Genomic DNA, 17,240 nt, shown 5'->3' with positions numbered 1-17,240 from the left:
TTGGCATGGGGTTATCACTGGGTTACACGAAAATCCTCCTAAAAGTGACTATAATAAAGGGTAATTTTCATTTGAATAAATTCATTCTAGTATGTTCACAAAATAAATGCATAACTAATTGTGTTCATAGACTTGTAGTTTGTTCAGAACTCAGTGGGAAAAACTTATTTCTAACTTCAAATAGCATTAGCTGGTCTGACTTGAAATCCAGGGTTAACTGGAAGGTCAGAGTCTGGAATCACCCAGAGTCTTACATGTCTAATGAATAACATTGGCTATAGAATGGGACCTATCTAGGAATGTCAGTTAAAAACTGCTTAGATTGCTCACAGCATAGTGTTCAGGGTCTAAGAGCTCCTGAGCAAAACAAAGTGCAATGGCATTTTCATGACTCAGCCTTGAAGGTCACGTGGAAAACTCCTGAGGTACTTCGTTGGTCAAGGCAGTCAAAAAGTCAACCTGATTTCAAGGAAAGGGATTTAGAAGCCACTACATAAAAGGAGATGGGAAGAATGTGAAGGTTACAATGTAAAAGGAACATGTAGGATTGGATATATTGGAGTATACTATACAATATACCAAAATTCATATGTATTAATGCAGAATTTTTATCCATAAACTATATTTTTGTTCAGTAGCTAACTTTAGAGAATCTGCTTCCAAACAAAATTCACCCCGTCAAAGAAATTCTATCCGATCTGACATTTATTCATTTCCTATAAAAATTGCTTCATAGGAAATAAATTGAAAAGATAACCAATTTGTTTATCTTACATAGAACCGTTTAGAAATACAGTTTTAAAGTGGCCAGGAATAATGTCTTCTGTATATCCTGCCCTTACCCAGTGCATGGAAATGTCATATAGAAAGAAGGGGGCTCAATAAATAATGTTGCATAAAGGAATATAAAGCTATCTGATGATGTGTTTTCTAGACATCTCAAAAAACTATTGTGTTCTTTAGCCTTATAATGATCCCAATATTATTGTAATATATGTAGGCCAGAATATGTGAACTTTGGAACTATTTTCAAAGATTAGACTTTGTTTTCAGAATGCAGAAATCACATAGTGATTACTCTCTTGCTTGTGCTCAGAAAGCCCTAATACTCCTACAGTAATAATCATATCACATATCATATCATATCAGAATTAACTTCACATATTCTTGCCTCTAACTTTAGGTTGCAGGCAACTCAAGGGTTGGATTGTCCCTTTACATTTTCTATCACCTGAGCACTGTACTTCTGCTACGTGGTAAAGGTTGTTCATTAACTTTTGAGAGAATTAATAAGAATCTGAATTGTCTTTTTCATTCTTACTTTTAAAAAATTCTAGTTCCACAAAAATGATAGAACTTATGAAACCCATTTGCCTAAAAATAATGTATTTAACTTAATATCAGAACAAATACATTTTTGTTTAGCTCTACATTCTCTGTAAAGATCAACGTATTACCTCTTTGTATACTGCAATGTTTTTTTTTAAAATAGAGGAAAGTAACTGTAGAAATAGTTTTCCCTTTATTTAAAGTAGCTCAACTTCCTTAAGAGATCAGACCACATCATGTCTCTTAGCCCTAGAAACGGGAAGGAGCAGGCCAGACCACCTCAGCATCCATTGTGATGTGTATTGGTTTATTATACATGTTCATGAATGTTACCGGGTCCATAAATTGTTCACATTTCAACAGGTACTTTATGATTTGTTCTGGAAGGAGTAAGTCAGGTGCAACTTGGTGCAAATTATCACCTGGTCCCTTAGCTCCTGCTTTCACAGTCTTAAAAAGGTGAAGTGCTAGTTTATGAGTCTGGGTGAGAAAATCTGTAATGATCTCATTTAGGGACTGAGACTGTGTCACATCATCAAGATACATAACTGGCACTCTGATGACCGAAACATGCCATTGCATGAAGAGCCTCGTTGGGATGTTATGAGAAATGACAATAATTTTCATGTTGTGAACCAAATATTCTGTTTCTTTTCTTTCATGGTCTAGATAATCTAAGAGAATTTGGTAGAGAGTGCCACTGGAAGACTCCAGGATATGCAGAATGGAAGTGGGGTAGACGAGCAACAATCCTGTCACTGCTTCTCCTAGGTGACGCTTTAAAATTGACTGAAATACTTGTTCGTAGTATTCAGCAATTTCCTTTTTCTCCAGGTTTGCTTGTGTGTTGGCCACAAGAAACATCCTATGGAGGAGAAATTTCTTTAGCTGTAGTCTTTGTTTCTCTTCCTGAAGGTGCAAATAATTATTGCGGGGTACTTGTGGCATTAGAAGAGATTGCAGTGGTAAAGTCTTTTTGCTGCTCTTCGGATGATGGCCTGTGCTGGCCATGATGAATTCTATTTATTCTTCTAGATGATTTCAAATTTTACTTTATCACAGTAGTTACCTCATCAGGATACATCTTTAGTGATGAACTCTTATTTTTATTTCTTCTGACAAAAATAGAAAAAGAGTAACAGTTTTTCAAATGTTACAGGATAGAAAAATTCCTTCCCAGTGCCATCAATTAAGAATGTCTTTGAAATGAAAGAAATGTCAAAACGAGACTTACACTTTAGAGACTGGTTTTAAGTTTGCAATGAAAGAGCTATTATATATCCTAAGAAGAAAATTTTACAAATGTAATGGTGATTACACATTGTGTTTTTTTTTTTTTTTTTTTTTTGGTCAATTAAAAAAAATGGTATACTTACAATAATTCTTCCAATTTCTTTTATAAATTTAACCAAAAAAAAAAAAAAAAAATCTGGAGCATCTAAGTCCAAGTTAACTTATTTAACATTTACTTGGGACACTAAAAGTTAAATGTTGCTTAGATAAAAATGATACACTTTTCAAGTAATGAGTGTTGATACTGTTTCTTCTCCTAACAATAAAACTACTCTTCTTTGTTGTCATTCTTAAGGTTTAAATAAAATTATTTTGCTACTTTAACTTAACCTTAGAAATTCCCTGCTCCCCGAGGTAAACTTAATATTTCTTCCTTCTTTCAAGTGCTCTGGCACATACCTGCCCCAGATCCTGCTGGCTTGTCCTCCATCATGCTACCAACTGCCAGTGCTCTGGTTCTCTCAGCTGTCCTGGGTTCTGACTTCCACAGGGCATTAATGAGTCGGAATGCCAGAGGAATTAAAGGGCCATGGTGCACTGCAAGTCCCATTTCACTATTTAATGATAGCATGCCAACCGACACCTGGATGTCACTGTAGGGGAAGTGAGGGCTTCTTTGTCCAAATGACTTTTGTTAGCCAGGTGCATTTGTAAGTCAGAGATGGTAGACCTGACTTTTTCTTCTTTTTCATTTTGGTAAATAAAAATATGGTTGTAGAGTTTATCTGTTGTACTAATTAAATACTAAAATAACACATATCTGGATCTCTGTGATGGTGAATCTGTTAGAAGAAAGTTCAACAATGCATTTGGGTTCCTTAATTTAATGTGATTTTAAGTTAATTTTTAGAATAAAAATTAATAATATCATCTCTAAACATTATATTCACACAACCTCTAAATAACAACTTCAAAGCAACAAGGTTAGAAATCACTCTTACTTAATTAAAAAAATTAAAACTTAGAGTGCTTTTTTCTCATGAGCCTGTGTTATTGAAACTAATGATTAGATTTTAATAATGTACAGTGATAAATTATTCCCGAAGTGGAGGCTGAGAGTGATTTAATATTCTTTAATTGTGTGATACATAAAAATCAACTATAATTCCTGACTTCATCATTTCCTGAAACAACACAATCTTTCCAAAGTTGTTAACCTTGTCACTGCCTCGTGTTGGGATTGTTGTCATTCCCAGTCTTTCAACTTTACAAAATGCTCCCCTGTTGATCACAATCTCTATTATGATCTTCTCTCCCACGACACTGTACTGCCCTGAATATTGGTGTAGCCCTATTCCTTTTCACATCTAGCTGTGGGCAATAGTGAGGTTCTGTACTCATATGTGTATTCCACTCTACTTCCTTGCTCTTAGTTCAGCATCACTGATACTTCCTTTTGTAAGGGTATTTGGGTAGTTCTTGTTGCCACTCTTGCCTCTATGTTTCATGATCCACAATGTTGATTGATCACTGAGCTTTCCTACTGAGCTCAGCTGTGGATTGAGACTCTTCAATCTAAAGATTCAAGGAAGACATAACTAGTTGGTTGGGGTTGACAAAGACAGAAAACTGAGCCTATTCCAGAATCTTCTATTTCTAGAAGACTCCTAAATTATCTCCAGTCACATTTCTTTTATTTTTAACTCTTCTTTTCTTAGGTGTAACTCTATTCTTTTGAATTTAAAATTCCAATATTCTATTATTTTCCTTATTAATTGTTTCTTTTTACAAATACCCTAGTAGTATCTGGATTAACTATTTTTCCCCCGCTCTTAGTGTTCAGGACAAAATCCTTGATCTGTTCTTCTCATGTTTCCTAAAAGTTATCCCCAAGATCATTCTCTTTGAAATGCATTTTGGATTCTGGATTTTTATACCTCCATCATAGTCTCAGCTCTTCATTTGGATCATCATAAAGTTTTTCTACCCTCAATATTTCTCTACCCCCCCAATTCAGTCAGAAGTATGAAACTCATTTGCTTGATAAAGAAAAGTATACTAATTTTACAAAATTCTTGACACTACTTCTCCTCCATAGAATAGCAAGAGAGGGAGCATCTCCCTTCACCATGTCCACATACTTCAAACTGATGCTGATCAAAGTCAGCAGAAACATTTACAGGACATTGTTCCCCAAAGTCCACTTTTGGATGCACAAACTCAAATCAATCCTTCAAATATAGGTAAGATTCTCCCTTGTTATAAGATATTCTTTATACATAGTACAATTTCCTTTCAAACTTAGCCAAGGACTATCCTTCAAGATAAGGTTGACTACAGGATGTACTTTACTGCCTCAAATTTCTGTTGACTTCATTTGTATATTTTCTTCTGATTATACTCATATTCCAAAAAGGGTAAATGAGAATGGATACATCTTTATTCTATTTTTCCAAAATATTTTCCCATTTCTCCTTGCATTCTTTTGTTGTTTGGTTATTTCCTTCACAATTGCCAAATGGATATCTGAAAGGTTGAAGCAACTTTTCTCTTGTATTCTTGACTTTCATCAGTCACACTACCGAGTGTCAAGAGTAAAGTTTGTGACCAGATAAGACTAGAAATAATGGTGGGTGTAGTGGCACACACCTGTAATTTCGGCAACTCAGGAGGCTGAAGCAGGAGGATACCAAGTTTAAGGCCATCCTCAGCAACTTAAAAAGATCTTGTCTCAAAATAAAAAATAAAGGCTGGGAATGTAGCTCAGTGGTAAAGCATCCCTGGGTTCAAACCCAGTACCCCCTCAAAAGAAAAAGAAATAACATTCAGTTATAACAAAAACTATCCAAAAAACAGTTTGGATAGTTTTTGACTAATTGGCATGTATAACTAAAGTTGCACATTCTTCTTTCAACTGTCTAGTTGGTATTTGAGTTCTCAGGTACAACAGTTCTTGTGTTTTATATATTAAGGGCCATTTACTTACACTTAGACGGTGACTCAGATAGAACTCTTCTATCTATTGATCTGGATAAAGAGGCATTTATGTTACTCCCCCACAGTGATTTGTTAAGAGTAGCTATACAAGTTCAAGTTTAAACCTCTTATAAGTCACAGAACTGAATAGGAACTTATGATGCTGACCCTTTTTCAATCATTCACCTATCCTCCTTGTTACTCAACTTATTTCACACTCATACACAGAATATACTTACCAAACAGTGTACTTTACTGTTCCCTACGTTTTTTTATTGTTTTGTTGTCCAGAATCAAATGTTCCTGGATAAATAAATTCTCAATGTTCTTTTGTCATTGTAAACCAGACAGGACATTTAGAAAGGATTAAAATTAAAATGACCAAATGCCAGTTGATAAGTATCACCATGTAGCATGCACTAGATAGTTTTATATGCACTAAATCAATCTTCCCAACAACCCTATAAGGTAAAAGGATATTTGTTCACAATTTATAAAGGAGGAAACTAACTCATCGAGTAATTTAGTACTTTGTATACAATTCAAATTTGCTCTCATCAGCCTTTCTAGTCTGTTTGCCTGAGTAAAAAGGGAGAAAATGATCCTCTTTGCCTACCCATAATCACAGGGTTATCCATCCCTCATCTATTGCATGATCATTCCACTGAATGTGGGGATAGTTATGGTTTGAATAAAGTAAATTTAAAGGAATACTCCTACATCATTTCTGCAATCCAACCAAATCCATCTACTGTCATTAGCTACTCATTGATCTCAGACTCATTGGTGTGCCAGGTAATATCGTCACTATAAAATGCAAACATGAAAACATTGGGTTCCTAAACTCAGGAGCTAAGAGTTAGATAGGGGTGATGAAATAGCCAGAAATCAGATTCTCTTGAAAGAGTGCAGGAAAAAATTAGATACCATTTAAATGATGTTCAGTGCTTTAGAAACATTAAGGTGGAAGCAGCAGCTGGGTTTCTTGGGAAGCTTAGGGAAAGAGCTCTCAAAGGAGGATGGCCTTCAGAGGAATGGGGCTGGGGAGTGGCTTTGTGAAAGCTTTCTGAATTCATTCCTTTGGACTGTCAGATTGTAGCATACTGAACTTGTTTCCACCTAGAATACTGGATGCACTTTAATGTTTCACCTGTGCTTATGCACTAGAGAAAAAGAACACCCTATATCACTTCCTTTAACTTCATTCTGTGTTTCAACAGATCTAAATGATCAGCCTAAGAGAATTTATGGTTCATGTAAATGGCTATTTGGATAGTCTTTCACATACAATAAACTGAAGTAGACAAAATATACTTGACTTAGCATAGCGTACCAGAGTGAATTGGTTACCATATTGGTTAAATATCACTAGATATTTAAAGGTTTATCATTAAAGAAAGCTAGATTACTTTCTTTAGCACTGACTCTCTTTACCAGAAGCGTCATGGAACAGTGTTTGGTAATTATTTGTCAAGGATAACACAAGTTAGGAACACTTATTAAAATAAGTATTCAATGATTCTTTAAATATTTAACACGTGTCTGCTATTTGTATAAAATGTGCTAACCACCAGAGATATTCTTTGTAACTCAGATCTTGGATCTGCACATTACAACTTCAATTCTGGTAGTGGATTTGAGTTTCCCATGACTACGTTCAGTATAGACTGAAGAGAAATACCATAGTAAAGATCAAAGCAACCAACACTGATAGCACCATGATGGAATAATTAAACCTGACGGGAAAGATGAACATTAAACTAGGCATTAAAACCCAGATGATGATGATAAGGAGGAGGAGAATGATGTGTGTTTTGGGGTGGGGGCAACAACGGAGATCAGGGAAGCCCAGAAGCAGACAGTGTGTACTTGAAGCATGAAGATCGGAAGGCAATATGTCACAAAGCTGGGGACTGTGGCACTTGACTGAGAAAATGACAATAATCTGTTTTGGCTACAGCAATAATTCTCAAGTCAGAGATTCTTCAGACTTGTCAAACTGCAGATTCCCTCTAGCCTTAAAATGTCTGAATTTAGTAAACCTAAAGTGAGCTCCATTTTATAGTTTGAATCTGAAATATGCCTCAAAAACTCATGTGTTAAAGGATCGTTCCCAGTCCCTGATGTTACTGGAAGGTAGTGGGACCTTAAAGAGGTGGGGCCTATGGGGGGTTCTGGTCATGGGGGCATGGCCTTGAGGAGGATATTAGATCCCAGCCTCTCTGCTACTTCTCTTTGCTTCCTGACTACCATGAGGTACAACTTACTCCCTCATGTGCTGCCTCATAAGCACCAGAGCAATTTGACCAATCAGCCATTAAGAGAAACTTCCAAAACTGTAAGTCAAAATAAACCTTTTCCTTATAAGGTGATTATCTTGGTTGTTTTGTGACAGTAATAGAAAGCTAACAGTCATGAATTTGCATATGTGAGAGCTATTCTTCCATCTCCCAACCTATCTCACTTTAAGGAAGAAGAGATTAACTTTTAATGATCTAAACCCTGCCTGTCTATTAGCATCATCTGGTAGAGAGTTTTTTTAAAAAGCAGGTTCCTAGTTTTATTTAATTAGTCTGGAATGGAACCCTAGGGCATGAATTTGTTAAGACTTCTCCAGGTGATTCTATGTGTATCCAAGGGTAGAACTCCCGGTCTAGGCTACAGGTTAAGTGAGGGGAGAAATGGAAAAGGGAAAAAAAGCAAGTTAGAAGAAGTTTGTGGAGAACTCAAACACCATACTCAGAGGTTTGAATTTTACGCTCTGGGTAGCAGTGAATCACTAGAATTTCTTGAGCACTTATGACTGTTTTGGAAGTTGCCTATGAAGAGCAGAGGAATTGAGGATAGAAAATAGAAGCACCCAGAACCCTTTTACAAATTTTGCAGTTGGCAAATGAGTAAGTACTCTTATATCATGCCAGTTGAAGAGTAAATTGACTCTTCTGGGAAACAACTTGACAATACAAATCATGAGCTTAAGAATTTTCTGTGTTTTTACTTAGTAATGCTTCTTAGGTACCTATGAATAATAAATGAAGTGACTAAAATGTTGTAAAGATGGCTATTACAGGAATTATAGGAGGACTTTGAAAAAATTAGTAGATCTATTCATTATAGAATATTGTAGAATTACTTTTGAAAGTATTTTAAAAGCATAGAAAAATTATCCCATTAAGCAAATAATATGCAAAATTAAATATAACATGTGATCCCAATTTTATTTAAAAAGGGAATAGAAACCAGGGTAGAAGGAAATATAGCCAAATTTAACACTGGTAGATTTGGAGGTAATTGTTTGTGTTTTCTAAATTTTCTAAGAGTTATGCTCTATTCAGAAAAAAGTTAAAGATAAAAAAAATTGCATTGGTTTGGTAAAGGTGATTTCATTTGTACCATTTGTGAGTCTGGGTTAGTATAGCTTGAGAGCCTTCCAATGGGTAGAACGTGCAAAAAATAAATAAATAAATAAATGGATCATGGACCAGGTCAAATGAGAAAGAACACCACTCAGGAAAATCTGGGCCTGCTGATGAAGAAGCAAGACAGGAAGCACACAAATGTGGAAGGTGCAACAGTTATCAAGACACAATCCAGGGATCTCAGTCCATAAAATTTTGCATATGACTGAGAAAAATGTGTGTCTTAATGATCTTAGCCTAACTGAACAGTTTGAGTTTGAATTAAGGTAGTGGTGAAGACTGAGGCTATCAATAAGGTAGACAAATTTGATCAACAGGATGTGGGTGGTGAGGTATGCAAGGATTTAGAGATTACTCAAGGTTTGAAAAATTCATCACTAAGAGGACTAAAATTAAAAAAAGCAGAAGGAGAATACAGGAGAAGGACCCATTTAGGAAGAAACGTTGTAATAATGATCAATTAATAGGTATAAATGCAACTGAGAATCTGGATATCAGGAGAAATCTGGTTTTGGGATGCAACTGTTGTAGTCTTCTATACTGAGGGAAGTAAATGAAACCGTGGGAACAACCATGGTCATGAGATAGCAAAAGGAAGGTAGGTGGTGGGGAAATGCCTCTTGTAGAACACCTAATTTTAATGAATAGGAAAATAAGAGTCCAGGAAAGAGGAAACAGCTGATCAAAGATAGGTAGAGAATGAAGAAAACACAGGGTCATGAAGGTCAACACAGAACAAAAAGGGTGGCTGTGGTAACATTCTAAAAGGGTAAAAAACTTGAGGATTGAGTGGCTTTTTAATAATATTGCCAATTTCAAGTTTCCTGGATAACTTAAAAGTAGATTCAGTAAAATACACAAAGGGAACCAAGTTGCAATTGTTAAGTGAGTCAATGTAGAATAAGTGGTCAGAGAGTAGACTGCTTCTCCAAAACATTTGGCAGTAAGAAGTATGAAAGCACTCTGATAGTAAATTGTAGAGGAGGAAGATTATACCGTAATTACACTACAGTGATCCTAGGTTTTTCTTTATTAAAAACTAGCATGCTGTTTTTTTTTTTCTAAGTTGCTATTGTATCTAGCTGAGAAAGAGGAGTCTGAAAATGGAATGCTGTATTGTATACTTTAAAAAAACATTTCAAGATCATGTCTACTATGCAGATATTTTGCAGACTAAAAATAACACTAAACTCTAGATTATGTTACTTTTCCTTTCTTTTGGTTCATTTTCTGCTTGTGCGGCAGTCAGAAGAGCTGTAAGATTGGACTCACTAACACCCTTAGTGCACGTTATCATGTGACAGATACACAACAAATCTTAGTTTTCCATGATTTAAAATCTCTGAGTCATAGCAAGGTTGCTTTACATATACAAAAGTGATTATATTTGAAGTAATATCTTCACAACTTCAATACAAATATCTACTCTGGTCGATACAATTTATTTTGCTAAAACACATCAATAAATAAATATCCATTTTAGTGCTTGCTTGTGGCTTAACTTTGATCGACTGTTACATGAGATGGAGAAAACTGAACTGGTGGAAGTTAGATTTGGAAGGGAGCTTAACACCGATATAACCTATTTCCTTTGCGGTTAAGGAAAACATGGCATGAAAAGGCTCAGTGATATTATTGTTCTCAAGTTCCTTACCTTAAGGCAAACGTGACAAAAGCATATTGACGTGAAATACTAAAACAATGAAATGATTTCTCTCACTAGAGTACTTTTCAGGATATTTGGTAGATGTTTTTGTGACTAAACTGGTGTCTGAGCTATTCAAAAACTAGTGATAGGAGTCTGGATTTTGTAATGCTCAAGAGAACCGTTAAATGTGTTGAGTAGGGAAGTAGTTTATGAGGGTTCTATGTTTAATGGTGACTAGTTTAAGAACTATATTCAAGGTATTTGGGAAGGCAGAAATCTAATAGTCAGAAATAACTACTAAAGTATTCTATCCCATATATGCAATGAGAATTTAAGTTAGAATTTATAACTTAAAAGTGTTCCTTTTCTAAGTGAGAGTAGTACTTATCAAGATCTAAATATTCATATCAACTTATTTCATGTAAATAGAACAACAACACAGTACAAACAACAAATATTTTTAAAGATTGACTGTGTCCTAGGTACTGAAGGATTTCTTGAAAAGTTTATCCAACAAAACTTCATTATCCTGCAACTCTTCTTGCCTACACTAAATTTAAAACGCCTTTTGCCCATTCTAATTCAGGGAAACTGCATACTTCATACTTATTCAAAAATTTTGCCCAACAACACTAGCAGCTATGGACATGTAGGAACCTCATGAGGTAGTACATTTCACTGTTTTAATATGTACACTTGTAAGGTACAATCCATTTTGTATAGTATATTTGGCAAAAACATAATAGGATTGTGAAGTAGAGTATGTTTGAGGTGGGAACTTCTTCCTTTAGGAGGAGGCCTTCCCAGGGGTCTACAGTGACATCAGAGTGCAGGAAGGGGCTTCTGTCCTTCATCATCTTTCACTGCTGGTATATGCTAAGGTTGCATGAATGTCTATCAGGCCTATGCTTCATCCATCACTGTAGCTCCTTGTCTCAATAGCAGGTACCTCTCATAAAATCCATTTCAATATGTATACCTTTTCGAGGGGTTTCCAGGAAAGATATCTTAGGCTGGATGTGCCTTTGTGTGTCAAAATATGGATAAACATTTTGTGCTCCTTTTAACCTTGTGGGGGATGGTTTAAAGTACCGCATTTTTGTAGGCTAGTGACTGAATGAAATAAAGGTCTGAAGTCCTAACCCAATGACCTAGTTAGTAGAAAAAATTATGATTTCTATGCAAATCTTTTATATTTTTGAACTTTTCATTTTTCAATTGGCTATATAACTTCTGTTTTCTCTTTCTGATGTATCCAGAAAATGTGAAATTCATAATCATACAAGTGAATAAAAGTATCAGTACAAAAGCAACATTTTTAAAATCATATATAATAAGTTTCAGGGTCTAAAATCATTCAGACCACCCATGCCTTAAAATTATCAACTCATTCAGCTAAAGAACTTGAGTATTGATCATACTTGCTGTGATTATATTTATTTATGATTATGGTTGACATTAAGAATAGCTTGGTTTTGAGAGAGAACACACTTGTGTTTATGGATGGATTGGAAACGTAATCGTTTTTATCCTAAACATATTTATATTTTAAAATAAAAAATACTTATATTGTAAAATATAAAATTGATTTCATAGCTGGCAGTTTTATGGAATCCTTTTATAAGTAGAGAAATACATAGGATCCATGGGATAAATTTCTTATCTATTTCTCAAAATCATGCCCCTATTTACTATGGACTTATATCCGAAATTTATTCCATTTAATTGTGTGTGTGTGTGTGTGTGTGTGTGTGTGTGTGTGTGTGTGAGAGAGAGAGAGAGAGAGAGAGAGAGAGAGAGAGAGAGAGAGAGAGAGGGAGGAGGGGAACAGAGGGGAACAGAGGGGATGGGAGAATAGGAGAGAGGAAGAGAATACCTGGATGTTTTTTGTTATAAGCCAGCATAATAGTAAAAGAAAACACACTTTAAACTTTGACTCTTGACCAAACTGAAGGTCCATTTTGGATTCCCAGGCTTGTTGTGGGAGATAACATTTAATGAGTTTGTGGAGGTGGAGGCCAATGGTGTGATCTGCATTCAGTGACTCAGCCTTAGATGTTAGAAACTTGCCTCTAGTGATATATTTGAGAACCAGCTACTTTTACATTTTTTTATAAGGTCATTCTTTAAGCCCTATGCCTCATAAAAAAGGGAAATTCTTCTTGGTCATGTTTTCATTATATTGGATCCAAGTTCATGTCTTTGACTGCATGCATGTCTTTGCTGCCTTCAAAAAACTGTTTTCTTTGTGACTTAAAATATAAAGAATCAATATCTTCTTTGACTGACGACAGCTTCACACTTTTAACTGGTATTTTTAAAGAAAATAATCTTTAGGAGAAATATAGTCTTTACAGGGAAAAGTAAAGCATGGTCATGCTTTGAAACTCGGAAAAAAATTATTGTCTATGATTGCTGTTCTCTATTTTGACTTACTTGTCTTAAGATGAATAATTTTAGTGTCATATTTTATAGTTAAGCAATTTTTCTATGATGATATGTAAAGATGAGTAATAAAAGGAATAAAAAGTTTAAGTTATAAAAAGTAAAATTAAAAAGGATGAATTTTGTATTGCTAGGATGATGGTAAACTGAAATACAATTCAACCATCTCGTACAGAGGAGCTAGATTAAATCTCTACTGCTTTGTGTTAGGAGAGTGAAAAGAATAGTCCCTCTGAATACTTTATAACCTCCAAGTAGAGGGAGTATTCCTGAAGCAGTACCTAGGAAATGTAATCAGTGTGTCTGAAGTCAGCATCTATTTATCTTAAATTAATCATTTTTTTCTGAGCAGGCAGATGATCATCCTGGTGCTGGATATCAATGTCTTTTTATTCATAGCACAGATAAAACTGCAGCTTTGTTTTATTGGTGAGAGCTATGCAGTATGAACTGTAACTCTTCTGTAAGATTATGGACTGCTTTTCTGATTTTTCAGTATTGTTTTGGGACTGAGAATCAGCAAAGAATTGTTCTGAAAAGAAATCCTTGAGTACAATTTGGTTTGTTTTACCTTTTAGTTCTAAATATGAGGTACTAATTTTTCTCCTTCACTATTAAGTGCTCCAGTCAATGGAATTCCTACAACTGAAGTGAAAAGGGCTTTAATAAGCTATACCCCTCTCTGGATATGAGGTAAATGCAGGCTGTAGGGCAAAGGGCTGCCTGGGAACCCCAGTGCTGCGAACCCCATAAAACACCAATCAAAGGCTGAGCCAGTGAGCTTGCACTTCAGATGTATACTCTCTTTCCTGCTTTTGGAAAGTGAACTAAAGAAGTGAACCGAATCTTAAAACATGACAGAAAGAAGGAAAAGAAGTGGAATTGATCTCTTATTTCCTAGGCTTTATTAGTAATTTTTATATTATCAAGTACATGGGGTGGAGGGCAGGGAACCAAGAAGGCAGTAAGACCTCCCCATCTCCAAACTGAAGGCTTGACTACGGTTTAGCTACCTTCTCATTCTCACATTATAACTCCAAAATGTATGTGGGTATATGAGTTATTTGTCAGTAGAAAGAGTTTAGACATTGTGACTATAAGCTGGAAAAGATATCCAAAATCTGATCAAAAGTATTTTACATATATAGATAAATGAATTGTGGCCCTATTACCAGGTGGTTGATAAATTTTACTGCTTGGGACAGGGCTAGGATGCACTCCACAAATATTCAGAAATATTCAGATTGTCAGCAAATAGGTTTTATTCAAACCTAGCTTTGAAGGAAGATAGAAGAAACTTTTTGTTTCAAAATTTCCATCTTTGGAGGCTCTGAAGTAAGGAAAGTTTTTAAAAGAGAAGAGTCAAACTGGTCTGGGTGGTGAAAACTTGTAATCCCAGAGGCTCAGGAGGACAAAGCAGGAGGAATCTGAATTCAAAGTCAGCCTCAGCAACTTAGCAAGGTCCTAAGCAACATAGAAAGACCCTGTCTCAAAATAAAATATGAAAAGGACTCGGTATGTGGCTCAGTGGTTAAGCACCCCTGAGTCCAATTCTTGGTTCAAAACAACAACAACAACTAAAAATAAAAGGTAATAAAATGAGACAAAGAAAAAAAACATAAAAAACAGGAAATATATGTAGGAAAATTTAGTTTACCTGTGCCAGATAGGCCAGGTCAGGAGGTTATCTCCACTCCCTTGACATCTGTCAGGCCAGGAATGGGGACAGTCCTTCAGCTCTTATCTCAACTCTAGGAAGTTGTCTTCAATTTTAGAGGAGCTTTAATTACAGTCTTTTTCAGTCCCAATAGAAAGGGATAATATACAAAGAATTCAAAATTGAATAAAGCAGTGATTCAACATATTGGGTTTAATTAAATGGATTAGCAGATAAAAGTTAACCTAAGTTAATACTAAGATAAGGCTATAAGTCAATCTGGAACACAGGTTTATAAGAGTCATGGACTCAAAATTTGGTAAATGATGAATTTTATAGACTGCAGATAGGGCTTCAGTGACTCTTAGTGACACTGACAAAAATCCATTCAGCAATATGGTTGAAATCCTGGATCATACAACTTCAATTGAAGGAGAAGGCAATATTAAAATTAGTGACATCTTTCAGCCCTGGAAGATTTATAATTTATAGAAGAAACTTTTAAAAGAACTAAATTTTGTCAGAAATATTTTTTATATTATGAAGAGACCTGTGTATACTTGGTATTTTAAGAGTTTCTAACATGTAAGAAAATCTGATTTACTAGATAACAGGCCTTTCAATTCCATCTCAAAATGGATAACTGAGTAACTGATTTTGATCTGTTATTTTAAATTGATTTCTTATTACATTTTATACTACTGGAGCATTTAGTGTTTTATACATGTGTATATAATCTATTCTTTCTGTCTCCATATGTATCTAATATGTTTGATTTGTCAGGCAATTTGTGAAAAAAATCTTTAAAAGGAAGAAAATTTTAAAATTCAGGTCAAAGTTAAATTGAAATCCTTTTATAAAGAACTTTTAAAATACATAGACTAATAATTTGTGAAGGTGCTAAAACATTAGGGGTAAGTTTTTGAATTTGCAACTTAAATTTAAAATTAAGCTTAACTAAAGGAAACCTATGAATGTTTTTTGCTATGCATAAAAGTGTCTCTCAAGGACACAGAAACACTTTTTATTGACAGTATTGATTTGTCTTCCCCCTTATCAAAATGTGAGGAGATAGCATCAGAACATAGTTAGTTAAAAGTGAACTCCTCCTGCCCAGGTGTTCTCAGAAGGTGGCTATCTTCAAACACAGCAATCAGCCCACTTCTGTCTGAGATCAAGGCTACACAGCTATGAACCAGCCTGAGAAATGGCTTCAATGCATTCCTGCTAAGTTTCACTTCTTTATTATTTTATATGACTTAGGTCATATACATTCATTACAGAAAATTTAGGAAACAAGCAACAAGCTAATACTTCATTCCAATAATCCAGGGAGATGACTACTTCTGAGTTACAATTATGTATGCATACATGTTTAGTTTCATACATAATGAGTTTTTATTAACATTATCATTGATAATCATTGATAAAGTTACACATACACATATATTTTTGTCCACTGTAATAATTGTGGCTTCTACATTGCTTTTACCACTTAGTAACATGTTATGAATACCTTTTATTGTTAATAAAATATATATAAATATTAAAAGAACATAAAATATATTGAAAGACTGTGTAAAACTATTAAAAGGGCATAAAAGTATTAATAAAGCATAAACTATAAATCAATAGCACTATGTTTAATGGTTACCTAGAATAAAGTACAGATGAACCTTAATTTATTAACCAATCTCTTAGGCATTTTATAACTGATTACCTTTTGTTGTAAAATTAGTAACACTCTATGAACATCCTTGAATCTTAATTTGTTAATGCATTTCACAATTTAATTAAGATAATTCCAGATGTTAAATATTTAGAAAAAATGATTATGTTTATGTAGTTTATAAGATTTTTGGCACATATTACCCTACAGGAAGAGGAAGCAGCAGAAAAAAATTACTAACCCTTGATAGGTCAACTGAGAAACCCACACAAATTAGAATGAGATATTTCAGAAGTCTTAAATATCTTTAAAAAAAATAAAAATTGACATTTGTTTAACTTTCAACAATGGTTGAATTTAAAGTAAGAGATGCTCTTATACTAATTCTGACCAAATCTAGCATAGATCCTTCCATAGGTCAGTGTTATTTTGTGGGGCTGTCAGAAATAGCAATTTGAGAACTTTTTGATTATCATGTACCACGTAATAACACCTTTTGTTAAAACATTATTGTATATGCTGAAAATATCTTGCAGCTGCTATTTCAGTAGCCTTTGCCAGAGTCACTGAAATCAGGACTTGCTTACCTGATCATCAATGGATGTCATGGCATAATACTTGGTACTGGATAACCAGCCAATAACCCATTCTTATGAATCAAGACTGAACTTTCTCTATTCCGAAAGCAATTGATCTTTATCTTCTTCAAAGGATGTTTCATGTTTTCTTTAGAATTTCTAGTAAGAAATCATCTACCTTAAAAAGAAATGTGTACTTTGCATCGATTAGGCTACTATAAAAATCAAAGGAATAACTGGTTGGCAAGGATATGAAAAATCAGAACCCTTGTGCACTATTGGTGAG

General features: G+C 34.7%; 2 protein-coding genes across 2 annotated transcripts in view; one reads left to right on the top strand and one right to left on the bottom strand.

Moving 5' to 3' along the window:
- Znf804b (zinc finger protein 804B) overlaps window positions 1-17,240 on the top strand; it is a 545,913-nt gene that overhangs the window by 28,371 nt on the left and 500,302 nt on the right. The window lies entirely within an intron of this gene.
- On the bottom strand, window positions 1,579-2,340 carry Tex47 (testis expressed 47). Its single transcript, XM_047561463.1, has one exon. The coding sequence runs from the start codon at window positions 2,338-2,340 to the stop codon at window positions 1,579-1,581; it is 762 nt and encodes a 253-aa protein (XP_047417419.1).

The sequence above is a fragment of the Sciurus carolinensis genome, chromosome 8 (assembly GCF_902686445.1).
Source record: "Sciurus carolinensis chromosome 8, mSciCar1.2, whole genome shotgun sequence".
Lineage (NCBI taxonomy): Eukaryota > Metazoa > Chordata > Mammalia > Rodentia > Sciuridae > Sciurus > Sciurus carolinensis.
The sequence above is the reverse complement of the archived record's forward strand: the minus strand, read 5'-3'. Positions and strand labels throughout refer to the sequence as shown.

What these genes read in the sequence shown, in the direction of transcription:
- Tex47 (XM_047561463.1), bottom strand. Translation starts at nt 2,340, where the DNA reads ATGGCCAGCACAGGCCATCATCCGAAGAGCAGCAAAAAGACTTTACCA.